Source organism: Peromyscus leucopus, chromosome 22 (genome assembly GCF_004664715.2).
Source record: "Peromyscus leucopus breed LL Stock chromosome 22, UCI_PerLeu_2.1, whole genome shotgun sequence".
NCBI lineage: Eukaryota > Metazoa > Chordata > Mammalia > Rodentia > Cricetidae > Peromyscus > Peromyscus leucopus.
This window is the reverse complement of record NC_051081.1, coordinates 3,206,511-3,220,649: the sequence shown is the minus strand read 5'-3', so window position 1 is coordinate 3,220,649 and position 14,139 is coordinate 3,206,511. Positions and strand designations below refer to the sequence as shown.

Here is a 14,139-nt window from a genome sequence, read left to right as displayed (position 1 = left end):
AAGGCCGGCCGCCAGTTCCTGCTCAAGTGGTCCTTCTACAGGTGGGCGGGGCACCCCGCGTCCGGGGGTGGGGGGCGGGGGCGCCTGTGACGTCCACACGCCGTCTGGGCCCCTGAGCCTAGACAGACGGGGCTGTGGGCTGAGGGAGGGCTGGAGCCGACCGCAGCTCAGACAACATTAGAATCCTGTGGAGACATAAGAAATGAGACCGTGGGCCCGCAAATCAGAAGCCTCCGGACAGGTGGAGTCCTAGTCAGGTCACTAATGCTGCAACGACGCACCGTGATCAACGCGACGTGGGCAGGAAGGGTTAATTCGGTCTACACTTCCAGGAGACAGTCCATCATTGTAGGAAGTCAGGACAGGAACTCGCACAGGGCAGGAACCTGGAGGCAGGAGCTGAGGCAGAGGCCATGGAGGGTGCTGCTTACTGGCTTGCTCCCCGTGACTTACTCAGCCTGCTTTCTCATAGAACCCAGGACCAGCAGCCCAGGGATGGCACCCACAGTGGGCTGGGCCTTCCCCATTGATCACTAATTGAGAAAACGCTTACAGCCGGATCTCACGGAGGCGATTCCTCAGCTGAGGCTCCCTCCTCTGATGACTCTAGCGTGTGTCAGGTGACATGAAATGAGCCAGCAGGCGGAAACTCGGGCTGGAGTTAAAATTGCAGCCCAAGGGGGAGGCGGCTGTTTCCGTGTGAGGCTTTTCACAGGCTTGGGTGAGGCACGGTGTCAGACTGCTGCCATCAGCCATGGCTGCAGAGGGTCCTCAGCCATGTGCTGCCACGGAAACTGTGGTCGCAGAAGGTTCACGTGGGAAAGAAAGCAGGGGAGCGGTCATGGGAGAGAACATGAGCTGGCCGGGGGGCTGCTGTGAGGCAGAGGTAGGGATCTGAGTTCAGCGTGAGCCTCGGCCACAGAATAAGACACTGGCCTTCACCTCGAGAGGGAGGGAGGGAGGGAGGGAGGGAGGGAGGGAGAGAAAAGAGAGATGTAAGAAAACAGAAGCAGAATCGGGCTGGGAAGCCGGCTGGGTGGACGGTGTGGCCGTGTGGCGAGCAAGCCTGAGGCCCTGAGCCAACCCCGACAGGCGCTGATGCAGACGCAGAGCGGCCCCCGCCTGTGCGACAGGAGGTTCCCTGAGGTTCCCTGGGGCCCAACGGGCCACCAGGTCAACAAGCCCGGTGCAGAGAAACCCATCTCAAAAACAAGGCTGAGGGAACTGGAGTGAGTCTCAATGGTTAGAGCATCAACAAAGAACCCGGATTTGCTTCCCGGCACCCAGGGGTGACTCACTCCAGTTCCAGGCAGTGGCCTCCCGGGGCTCTGCACCCTCAGGGTGTACTTACGAGCAGGCAACACGTTAAAAAACAAACAAACACAAACAAGGTACCTGTGTGTGTGTGTGTGTGTGTGTGTGTGTGTGTGTGTGTGTGTTGCACACCTTTAATCCAGCACTCAGGAGGCAGAGGCAGGAGGATCTCTGTGAGTCTGAGGCCAGCCTGGTCTACAGAGTGAGTTCCAGGACAGCCAGGGCTATGTAGAAAGACTTTGTCTCAAAAGTGAGTGAATGAATGAATGAGTGAATAATAAATTGTACTTTTCAAGCTAAAATCAAAGCAAAGAGGCGGCAGTGAAGCCCTGGGGTGCACCACCTCCCACTCACCCACGTCCCCTCGGCCCCTGGGTGTGTCTGGGGGCAGCCGGGCACCCCCGCCCCGGAGCCTGTCCTCCAGTCTCGGCAGTGCGCGCTGTCCAGGCTCAGAGCATCTCTGTCCCTGTCCGCAGCTCCATGGTGATCCGTGACCTGACCCTGCGCAGTGCCGCCAGCTTCGGCTCCTTCCACCTCATCCGGCTGCTGTACGACGAGTACATGTTCTACCTGGTGGAGCACCGCGTGGCCCAGGCCACTGGGGAGACGCCCATTGCCGTCATGGGCGAGGTGAGGCAGGGAGACCCAGAGGCCCAGGTCCGCCCAGACACCCTCCCGCGGAGCTCAGGTCTCAGAGGACCTGGCTTCAATTCCCAGCACCCACACAGTAGCTCATAGCTGTCTGCAACTCCCATCGCCCGGGGATCCAATGCCCTTTCCAGGCCACACACGCACATGCGCGCACATACACACACACACACACACACACACACACATAAATCCTAACAAGGCAAAAGAAATGAAGCCATGTGAAGGCATGCTTGGGGCCGGCGTCAGGAGCCCCAAGAGCAAGGGCTCACCCTACACAGCCCTCCGTCACTGCCGCTGCCCAGTAGTCTCCAGCCACCCCCGGGGCCCGGCAGGAGGCACCTCTGGCTACGTCACTGGGTTTGGCTGACCCCTCAGACCCCTCGCTTCTCTTGCAGTTCAACGACCTGGCCTCCCTGTCCCTGACGCTGCTAGACAAAGGTGCGTATGCCCTGGCTCAACCCCTTTGCGCTGTGTCTGAGGAGAGCCACTGCGGCGGCCTCTGGGGTGGGTCAAGGACCCCGGGAGCTGGCATGCAGGTGGTGGGGATCCTGGCCACTGGCGCGGGCTCGGGTGGTACCCTGTGGTGACTTAGTGAGGTGCAAGAAGAGCACGTTGTTGGCCGGTCTGGGTGGCCGCGGGAGAGCCAGGGATAGAAGGCCAGCCTGTTGATGCAGCCCGTGACCAGGGAGGACATGGGGGTAGGGGGAGAGTTGACAGGCCGCTCTGTTCTCACTGTGCCCTCTGTGCCCTCACCCCTGCAGAGGACACTGGCGATGGACACAGCAGCGAGGCAGATGTGGATGGCCACAGCCTGGGCGAGCCCCTGGTGAAACGGGAACGGAGTGACCCCGGCCACTCGCTGCAGGGCATCTAGCCCCTTCCACGCGCTTCCGGAAGGCGTCACCGCTAAGGACCTGGACTCAGCCTTTCACACTAGTGCCTCTTAGATGATGCCATGTTTACTGTGACCCCAGGTGCCCCACCCCCAGAAGGCCACAGACCGTGGGGGACGGCGATGGTCGCTGAAGCTGCCCACAGCCCGCTAAGGTGTCCCTGGGGGTACAGCGACCCATCTGTCCCCCGTCCCAGCACCCTTCCCTGCTGCGTGTGCCGGTTGTGAGGCACATCCCCCAGAAGAGCCCCAGCTGCCCCCATGGCTTTCTTCTCAGCTGCTCTCGACCTAAACCATCATTGCAAAGAAAAACCAACCCAGGAGCGGGAGGGACGGCGCTGCTCGCCAGGCACTGTGCTCTGTCTCTGTGCTCTGGTCTCCACGCACCTCACGGACGGCGAGGCCCCCAAGTGCAGGCCCTGACCCAGGTGGACCGCAGATGCTAACGGCATCTTGTCTCGTCCCGGACAGGTCCAAGCCAAGAGGAACACAGACTCGCACGGCCCACCCACATCAGCGGCCAAACCGTCCACTCAGGGTTGGCACCAGGCTAACCCAGGGGCCTGGGTGGGGTTGCCCGAGTGGCCACAGTGGCCAGCGCCTCCTGGCGGCATTCAGCAGCTTTGGGCGCCACAGTGCCTGGGCGCGGTCTTCCAGACACCCCGAACCAGCCCTGCTGTCTGCTCTGGCCTGTGCCTGACCCCTCTCCACTCCAGACCCCACGATCTCTGGGGACAAATGAGCACCAAGGCTGCGGGGCCCTGAGTTCTAGACGCCCCAACGCGTGGCCATCACACCTCACTGCGGTCGCATGTCAAGAATTCTGCCCCAAACACAAGCTCCCCCCACAACCTAGGAAGCGCCTCATGAAATACGATAGTTTTTCTCTTTTTGGAAAAAGATGTTCCCGATAGTTTGTGCTGTAATTGTTCTTAGGAAGTTCTTGTGGATGTGTCCGTCACAACACACTCATTGTCCGTGTCTGTTCATTCATGCGGCACGAGTCCCACGGAGCCGTTACACTGAGACCAATCCAGACAGAACAGGTTTCCAGGATGCTGTCCTAGGGGATGCTGGCCGGGCTCGCCCCCTGGGGAAACCAGTACACACTGGGATTTTTGCCTTGCACTGTGTTGTCCTTTGTAGGGCAGGTGGATATCACCATCCATGCTCCAGACCCAGAGGGTCGTGTAGGTTTCCTCAAAAACAACAACATCATCATCAAAACCCTCACTCACTCCGGGGCCACCAGCCTCCCGCGCTGGCCGGCTGGCTCCCCAGAGAGAAGAGGCTGGGCCCTTTGACCACGGGGTCTCCCGCTTCCAAGAGTGATAGACTTGTGTCCCCAGCAAGGACAGCCCCAGGCTGGTGGCCCCAGGACACACGCTTGCATGGGGTGACCGTGACGCAAGGATAAAGACACACTTCTGTCCCTCAGGGCTTTGTCTGTACTGGGGTGAGGGCAGATGTCGGCCTCTCCTAGGAACTTGGGATGAGTGTGTATCCAGAAGTGGCTCTGTCCATGGAGAGCTTGTCAGGACAGAGCTGGGGACGGGGTCCTGGGGTGGTCCCTGGGGGCCAGGCACAGCGGAAAGGCTCAGTGGCAGGAACGTGAGGTGGCGTCTGGGTGCTCAGCTGGCTTTCTCCTAGTTTACAGTTAGTGTGTGTGCGCACACGTGTGTGTGTGTGCGCGCGCGTGTGTGAAGATCCGAGGGCAATTTTGGGGCTCAAGTGTGTCTCGGGAATTGAACTTGGGTCGTTAGGCCTGGCAGCAAGCACCTTTACCCACGGAGTCATTTTGCCAGGCCATCTTCCTCAGCCATTGCTCATTTCTCACCAGAACGTTCGCTCCAGACTGTCTGGCGGGAACCCACACACCCCTTCGTCCTCCCTAGGGAATAAGCTCAGCCCATCCTCGTCTGGGTTCCGGCCCACTGAAGCCGCAAAGCTAAATCCGAAACTAGACATCACCACCAACAGCAGCTCCCAGCCTCCCCTCCGGGTCCGGGGACCAGTCAGGGGTAGAAGCGTCTGAGACGGGAATGACGCTCTGGGGCTGGAGACGGAGGGTCCCGGTGAAGCCACGGACTCTCAGGTCCCGGGAAGGGACACTCGGCAGGACTGGGAGGGTGCTGGGACCTCATTCAGAAAGCCTCTGGGGGCCCTGTGGACACAGCAGGCTGCACACTGCTCATTTCCACGCTGTCTCCCGAGGACAGGCTCACTGGAGTGAAGAGGTGGCTGGGACACCGACAGCCACCTCGGGCCTCTAGATGGAAGTCCTTAGATAAGGAGAGAACAGAAGCCTTCTGTGTCTCAGTTACCGTTTTGTCCTGTGAGGAGACACCATGACAAAATCAACTTAAAAAAAGAAAGCATTTCCCAGGCAGTGGTGGCGCACGCCTTTAATCCCAGCACTCGGGAGGCCGAGGCAGGCGGATCTCTGTGAGTTTGAGGCCAGCCTGGTCTAGAGAGTGAGTTCCAGAACAGCCAGGACTACACAGAGAAACTGTCTTTAAAAAGAACAAAACAACAAACAGCATTAACGGGGTTGCTTACAGTGTCGGGGAGAGACCATGGACAGCGTGGCCGGGAGCAGACAGACTTGGTGCTGGAGCAGTTGCTGAGAGCTCCGTCTGGTCCACAAGTAGAAGGCCGAGAGCAGAGAGACAGTTCCGTGTGGGCTGGGTTTGTCTGTTTGGGACAGGGTTGCTCTGTGTAGCCCTGGCTGTCCTGGAACTCGCTCCGTACACCAGGCTGGCCTGAACTCACAAATCCACATGACTCTGCCTCCCAAGTGCTGGGATGGAAGGTGTGCGCCACCAGGTCTGCTTTGGCGGGGGCTTTTGAACCCTCCAAGTCCATCTCCTCCAGCAAGGCCACACCTCCTAATCCTTCCCAGACAGCTCCGCTAACTGGGACCAAGCATTCAGACACATGAGCCTATGGGGGCCGTGCTCATCCAAGCCGCCACACTTGGTGACAGAGCACTGATTATAGTTAGTCCCTGTGGCCTTCAAACAGCTGGGGTGGGAAGGGAGAAGGGGCCGGTGCCTCAGGATTCCAATATAGGCGTCCAGCCTTGTGGACGGAACTACCAGATTCTTGGCCTTCCTGCGGGGAGACAGCCATGGTTGGACCAGCTGGATCACAGCCGCTCCCGAAGGACAGTCTGTAATGGTGGGTGAGCTGTGGCCGCCACTACCCAGAGCAGGGAGCTGAGAGCTGGTGGTGCTGGGAGGCTACAAACTCCCCATGTCCGCCCAGGGCCATGCTTCCACCGGCAAGGGTCACCTTCTAAGGTTCTGTTAGCACACAGCACCTCCAACTCAGGACCAAGGATTGAGACATCTGAGGGGTGGGGGACACCTCCCATGCAGACACCGTACTCGGCAGGCGAGTGAGTGCTCAGGGGTACTAAGCTCCCAGCACCCCAACACAGTTTTTCATTCGAGGTAGTGCCTCGGATTGGGGCTGCCTTGGCGCTCGCTCTGGTCAGTTGGATCAGAACCTAGCCCAGGCCTGGGTCTCACTGGAGCCCTGATCCTATTTTCTATTTCTGCTCTTCCTCCGGAGGTCTGTCACCTCCCCATGCACACTCCAGACCACTGAGTCTCCGGCAGCCTTGGCAGCAGGCCTCAAGTGTGGGCGTCTACCAACTTGCAGGGTTCGGCAACCAAAGTTCCCTGATTCACTGTGATGCTTCCAGCAGGTGCAGCTGGTGGTGGCAGGGCCCATCCTGCTTCAACTCTGTCATCGACATGACGGGGAGGGCAAGGGACACTGGTCCTTCAGGGTTTGGGGAAAACCTTTCTTAAAAATTTGGAGTTGGGTGTGGTGGCGCACGCCTTTAATCCCAGCGCTCAGGAGGCAGAGTCAGGTGGGTCTCTGTGAGTTCGAGGGCAGCCTGGTCTACAGAGTGAGTTCCAGGAAAGTCAGGGCTACACAGAGAAACCCTATCTTAACAAAAATAATAATAATAATAACTTGGGGAGATGGGTCAGTGGTTAGAGCCGAGGACTGGGATTCAGATTCCCAGCACCCACATGGTGCTTCCCAACCATCTGTAACTCCATTTCTGGGGATCTCATGCCCCTGCCCGGCCGCCTCAGGCACTGCACTCACATGGTGCACACACACACATCCAGGCAAAACACCCACACATAACGAAATAATCTTTTGGTTGTTTAATAAAATGGAGATGCCCACACCCTGGGGGACATTCTCTTCCTGTAGCACGTCCTTGCCTCCTGACTCTCCTCCATCTCTCTGGCTGACATGTCTCCATCCCTGGATCCTGCCCTGGGTCCTGCCCTACCACCCTTCCCAGGACAGCCCTCCCCTGCTCAGGCTTGTCAGCACCTGGCTCTTAGCAGGAGCAGATAGCAGCTCAGAATCTCCAGATTCTTGGGGGGGTGGCGGAGGGGGGTGACGGAGGGGGGTGGTACGGGGGCCGACAGGTGGAAACTTGGCATGGCCGTTCAGACACTCCCACAGGACAAACAGGAGCTCAGTATGGCAATGTTTTATTTGTACTGAAATGTGATTTTATTTGTGATTTTATTTGTATATTAATAAATAAAGTTGCCTGGGGGTCAGAGCTAATAGCTCGCCAGAGCAGAAGCTGGGCAGTGATGGTGCATGCCTTTAATCCCAGCACTTGGGAGGCAGAGCTAGGCAGATCTCTGTGTGTTCAAGGATGCAGCCAGCATGGAGACACATGCCTTTAATCTCAATACCATAGAAGACCTGGAGGTCTGTACAGACGTCTAGGCAGTGACGAGGAGGTCATGTGGTTGGGTTTACAACCAATGAGAAGGCAGAATAGAAAGTCAATAAAAAGGACAAACACACAGGAAGTAGGTCTCTTGCTGAGGAGGACAGCAGCGGCAGTGAAGGGTAAGGTTTTTAGCTCTTAGCTATTGCTCTGACCTCTTGGGCTTTTTAACTCTGCAATCGGCTCTATGTTTCTTATTTAAAAAGATGGTTACATCTACATTTGGCGCCCACATGGCAAGAATTCATTAAAAATGGCTTGGCTTGGCTGTGGGTCCGGTTTCCCACCTGGGCGGGCCCAGCTCCCTAGTTTGGGCCCGGCTCCCTAGTTCGGCTTAGGACTCAGGCCCAACTGACCTTAGCTACAGGTGTTTACCACAGCTGGAATTACTTGCTTAAAAAGCTGGTGCTCCGCGCAACTCAGGCCTGCCCCGCCAGAGCTAAGGCTGACTGCAGCAGCTCCAGGCAACTGCGACTAGAGCTGCCCGGGGCTGAAACACCAGCGTGGTCGGGGCTTAGGGAAGCCGGAGCCCAGGCTCCGCTTGACGTGTGCTGGATTTAAGCTTTAGCCAGGACTCGTGGCTACACTGTCTTGCTTGTTTGCTCTCTCTCTCTCTCTCTCTCTCTCTCTCTCTCTCTCTCTCTTCTCTCTCTCTCTCTCTCTGGATTCACACCTTGGACACTAGGTGGCTGTTTTGAAATTCCCTAGGATTTCTACTCTTCTATGCAGACTTGGTAAGTCAATTAAGATATCAGATATTTTAAAGGAAAAAAACTATGTAAAGAGAAATTTTTTTTCCACATTGACTTTCTATTCTGCCTTCTCATTGGTCATAAACCCAACCACGTGGCCTCCTCATCATTGCCTGTCTGTACAGACTTCCAGGTCTTTTATGATTGGTATTGAGATTAAAAAAGAATGGGTTTTATGTGCACATTGGATGAAAATTGGTCTTTGTTTGATAACATTTTAGGCAGTCTAAAAATGGAACAACTATTTCATAAGATTAATGTTGATGGAATTATTACTTTTCTTATCCTTATTTTACTATTTAAAGAGATAGTCAATTTAAGTGCCAAGATAAAAGTTTTAGAAAAACCTGTTAAAATGAATTATAGAGAAATTCAGATTCAGACAGAAGAAATTAACAGTGAAATTGTTTCAGGGTTGGATTATAAGGTTACAGAAAGAAAGCCTGTTTTCACACAATCACCCTTAATTTATCTGGTAACCGTACAGCAGCTACCTGGTCAAGTGAATGCACAAAATATTTGGGCTCCAATTGAAATGTTGCATTTACGAAGGTTTAAGGAGGCAATAGTATCTTATGGCATGAATTCCCATATGTAAAGCAAATGTTAAACTCCTGGTCAACTTATAATAGGATTATACCACAGGACTGGCGGGAGCTGGCACATGCTGTTGTCCGGGTTCCAGAATGACATGCAACAAGCCAAGGAAATTATAAAGAAATGTCCTACTTGTTCCTTTTACAATCAGACGCCATTACCAGCAGGATGTAACCCAAAGGGTACTCAGAGGAATGAAATCTGGCAGATGGACGTGTTTCACTTTGAAGAATTTGGAAAATTGAAATATGTACATCATACCATTGATACTTATTCAGGATTTCAATGGGCAACTGCTTTGAGTTCTGAAAAAGACTGATTCTGTAATCACTCATTTGCTAGAAGTTTTGGCCATCGTGGGTATAAGATTGAGCAGATATATTTTAGATAGACAGGTCATCTTCAAACCCTTCAGAGAGCTACAGAATATGGCATTTAAAATGTTTTAATAACTTAGAAAATTTTTCTTTTTTGTTGTGACTATGAGACATGTCAGCTCCTGGCAGTACCAATCTACTTCAAAGAAAATATGGGCATTGAAGAAACTGCATATGGAGTTAACTTTTATTGTGGCAAAAGTTAGCCACTGGACAACAAAGTATCCTTGAATTGACTACTGACAAACAGGACAAAATGGACAGACAGGACACGAAACAAAGGACTACTGATTCTTGCCAAGACAAGTGTGGTTATGGCTTTATCAAAAGGCATCTTCTGAGGCCAGGACAATATGGCACCATCTCTGAAGTGGCCTTCGCAATCCGGAAAAGGTACCGTGTCCTTTTCTTCGAAGGCAGCTGAACAGGCAGTGGGCCAATGGCTTCTGTTGTGCACTGGAACGACAGCTGAAACAGTTATTCTTGAAGAGTAACTAAGCTCACACCTCTCAATAGTAGACTGGCATTTAATAGAAGGATATGGAGAAGAAGGGGATGCTGAGATGAAGCCACACACACACACAGCCAAGAAGAATGGACAGCTGAATTAAAAAAAAAAATCAACAATTTCCAGAATTTAAAATCCTGAATCACGACAGGACACTAGTGGAATTCAGGGGTTTCTGGTACGTGGACTGCTCTCACCCAATGTGAGGTCGAACTATTGACCTTGTGTACATCCTACTTCACAAATTAGTCTGTCAGATACGCTAAGCCTATAGGCTGAAGATGACGTCCCACCGCTGTGGAGAAACCTTGGGTGAATGTCCAGGCAGCTGGCTGTTTCTGTCAACTCACATTTTTTTTTTGGAAGTTGCTTGCATGCACTTCCTGTTTTATTTTTGTTAGGTAATATTATTTCCTTCTTGGGTCTCTGAGGGAGTTGAAGATTAGTTATAGTTGAAGATTAATTAGTTGTAGTTGAAAATTAGTTAGGATAGAAAGTGAATTGGGTACATTTTGAACTTATCAAAATAGGATAGATAATGGAATTATTTTCTCTGGATTTGTCAAATACAAATGGACTAGACATTGTTTAGGTATTTATTGCTTGTATATATGGTATATAGTTATTGAACTTTTGTATATAGTTTTTCTTATATTAAAAAGTTATGGGCTGGAGAGATGGCTCAGAGGTTAAGAGCACCAACTGCTCTTCCAGAGTTCAATTCCCAGCAACCACATGGTGGCTCACAACCATCTGTAATGAGATCTGGCACTCTCTTCTGTATACATAATAAATAAAAATAAATTAAAAAAAAAGTTATATAGTTATAACTTTTTTCCTTTTTTCTTTTTATTAAAATAGAAAAGGGGAAATGGTGATATTTTATTTGTACTGAAATTTGATTTTATTTGTATGTTAATAAATAAAGTTGCCTGGGGGTCAGAGCTAATAGCAAGCCAGAGCAGAAACTGGGCATTGGTGGTGCACGTCTTTAATCCCAGCACTTGGGAGGCAGAGCTAGGCAGATCTCTGTGTGTTCAAGGATACAGTCAGCATGGAGACACACGCCTTTAATCTCCATACCAACCATAGAAGACCTGGAGGTGGTGCAGATGGGCAGTGACGAGGAGGTCATGTGGTTGGGTTTACAACCAATGAGAAGGCAGAATAGAAAGTCAATAAAAAGGACAAACACACAGGAAGTAGGTCTCTTGCTGAGGAGGACATCAGGGGCAGTGAAGGGTAAGGTTTTTAGCTCTTAGCTATTGCTCTGATCTCTTGGGCTTTTTAACTCTGCAATCGGCTCTGTGTTTCTTATTTAAAAAGATGGTTACATCTACAGCTTGGCATCGCCCTTCAGACATTCGGGGCCTAACCTTCAACCAAGTGTCTTCCCTTTGGAAAGTGGGCCGGGTTGTTTTCTGGGGCAATGTTAGTTATTTGGATTAAGATGAGAGAGAGAGACAGATGTGCTCAGGCCTGCGGAAAGACAGGTGCATAAAGAGAGAATCGGGGATATAGCACGGGCTTATAAAGGCTGGGCTGCGCCTGCGCACACTCCATGCACCACACATGCACGTAGATCACATGGTTGCGCTGCGTGCTTTACGCAACCACACAAAGCCATGGGGTCCTGGTCACACGAGACATTTTGACTTGGGAATGGCTATTTTTACCCAGAAATGGCTAGGCGGAAGTGTCTAGATCCGGGCTTGCGCAACCATGTCCAACCATGTTGTGAATCTATCAGGCAAGCTCCCAGATACTTTGGAGCACTGATTGGCCGGGGATTGTGTGTGATGTGAAGCCAGAGGAGGAAGTTGGAGGACAATCTCTTACTGAAACTGGAATTAGGCTGATGGCCACCAACACCCAACAGCCCCGTCTCCATTCCTGTGGTGCTTGGATTATCAGTATGTTTTCAAAGATAAGGTCGCACTATGAAGCTGGTCTGGAATTACGTAGCCCAGGCTGGCCTCAAACTCACAGAGAACTGCCTGCCTCTGCCTCCCGAGTGCTGGTCCTTAAGGCTATGTCAGAGCAGATGATCCTCCTGCCTCCACTTAGCTGCCATACCGTTTATGTGGTGCTGGGGGTTGACCCAGGACTTCATGCATGCCCGCCGAAGGCTTTCCCAGCATGCTCCAGTCCCTTTGTTTATCTCAATCCGTACTTCTTCCAGAGGAGCTTCCTGGAGGCCCCCCAGCCGGATGAGGAGCACACCGCACGGTGTTCCCCACCCACGATTCACAGCTCTTATGTGCAAGCCCACCCACCGATCTACAGCCAAATAGCCATATCTTCCAAACCGTCACCCTGTACCTAGCCAGCACTGGAGGGGAGGAGGAGGTGCCAGGAGTGACCCTGGGAAGGTGGGGGAGGGGCTCTGCCGACAGCACTGGGCATCCAGCAAGGCAGGGAGCTCCAGCTCTCACAGGACGCTGTTGGTGGAATTAAGGTGGGCTGCTCAGTGGGCAGAGCGTCTGCCTGCCACACAGGAGGCCCTGAGCTCAGGCACAGACCTGTCAACCCAGCACTCTGCAGGTGGAGGCAGAAAGACCCGGAGTTCAAGGCCATTCTCAACTACATAGGCTCGGGGCCAGCCTGGGCTACAAGAGACCTGTCTTTTAAAAAAGAAAAGCAAGTTGGGCATGGTTATGGTGGTATTCTATTATACTGAAATGTGATTTTAGTTGTATGTTAATAAATAAAGTTGCCCAGGGGTCAGAGCTATTAGAGCCATAGCAAGAGCATGGTGGTGGTGGCACACACCTTTTTTTTTTTTGTTTGTTTTTTTGTTTTTCGAGACAGGTTCTCTGTGTAGCTTTGCACCTTTCCTTGAACTCACTTGGTAGTCCAGACTGGCCTCGAACTCACAGAGATCCGCCTGCCTCAGCCTCCTGAGTGCTGGGATTAAAGGCGTGTGCCACCACCGCCCGGCTTGGCACACACCTTTAATCCCAGCACTTGGTAGAAGAGTTAGGTAGATCTCTGTGTGTTCAGGGATACAGCCAGCATTGGAGACATACGCCTTTAAGACCTGGAGGGCGGTACTTACAGGCAGTGACGAGGCAGTCAAGTGTTTGGGTTTACAACCAATGAGAAGGCAGAACAGAAAGACTATTTAAAGACAGACAAACAGGAAATAGCTTTCTTTCGGAGAGCTAGGAGCACTGCAGGAGGTAAGATTTTAGCTCTGAGCTCTGACCTCTCGGCTTTCTCTTTTGCATTGGTTCTGTGTTTCTTATTTAGTAAGACGGTTGGTTACATCTACACATGGTGGTGCATGCCTTGAGGGAGTCTAATTCCTATGAGTTCCAGGCCAGCCAGGGTTACACACTGAGACCCTGTCTCAACCAAACATTTCCAGAGAGGTGGTGAGGGGAGAGCGGGCGGGGGCCTTGGGCTCGAGCATGCTGACAGACTAGTGAGCTGTGACCGTGTGCGGAGTCAGGGGACAGCTTTGTGGACTGGCTCTCCCTTCCCACCTTCACCCCAGAGCCCACACCTGCTCCACAAACAGCCCACGGCCTGCGGTCAACCAGCCCTGTCACGCCCTCCCCAGCAACCATGCCCACCTCTCCAGATACCCCCAAACAGCAGCAGTGACCTCTCTGCCTTCGTGGGGGACAGGCGGGGTGTGGAGAGCCGGCAGGAGCGAGCAGGGGGAACCACCCTCCAGGGCCTGCCCTGCACAGCAGTCCCAGGCAGGTGTCCACTCCTCTCTGGACTACCAGACATACAAGGGGACCCATTTAGTGCAGGGTCTGGGTGGAAGAGAACACGCCACTTCTCAGGAGGCCTCCCAACATGGCCAGCCCCAGGTGACTGATTTTCTCGCTGAAGACAGTCTGGTGTAGCTCAGGCTAGCCTTGAAATTCTGACCCTTCTGATGCCTTCCACCTCCTCAGCACTAGGGTTATCGCCGTGAACCACATACGGTTCATTTAGCATTGGGGATGGAACCCAGGGTCTTGTGTGTAGCAACTGAGCCCCAACACCCTATCCTACTGAGCTACAAGCCAGCCCTGTGTCCTCATTTCTTTTAGACGGGGTCATCCTTTGTGACCCTGACTGACCTCAGCTCCCCTGCCCCAGCCTCCTGAGTGCAGGGTGACAGTTCAGATCCAACCCTGACACCTGACACTTAATTCTGAGGTTCTCAGCTCGACTCTGAACGCCTCTGGTGACTGCCAGGTCCCCCCTGGCTTCCCCATGCAGTCCGAGCAGCCTTGCGGGGCCACAGCAACAAGACCGGGTCCACACACAGC

General features: G+C 53.1%; 1 protein-coding gene across 1 annotated transcript in view; it reads left to right on the top strand.

The window, feature by feature from the left end:
- Rfx2 (regulatory factor X2) overlaps window positions 1-3,825 on the top strand; it is a 59,817-nt gene extending 55,992 nt beyond the window's left edge. Inside the window, 4 exon segments of the mRNA XM_028863369.2 lie at window positions 2-41; window positions 1,791-1,944; window positions 2,361-2,403; window positions 2,727-3,825. Of these exon segments, the coding sequence (XP_028719202.1) occupies window positions 2-41; window positions 1,791-1,944; window positions 2,361-2,403; window positions 2,727-2,839 (350 nt within the window). The 3' untranslated portion in view covers window positions 2,840-3,825.
- The last annotated feature ends 10,314 nt before the right edge of the window (window positions 3,826-14,139 follow it).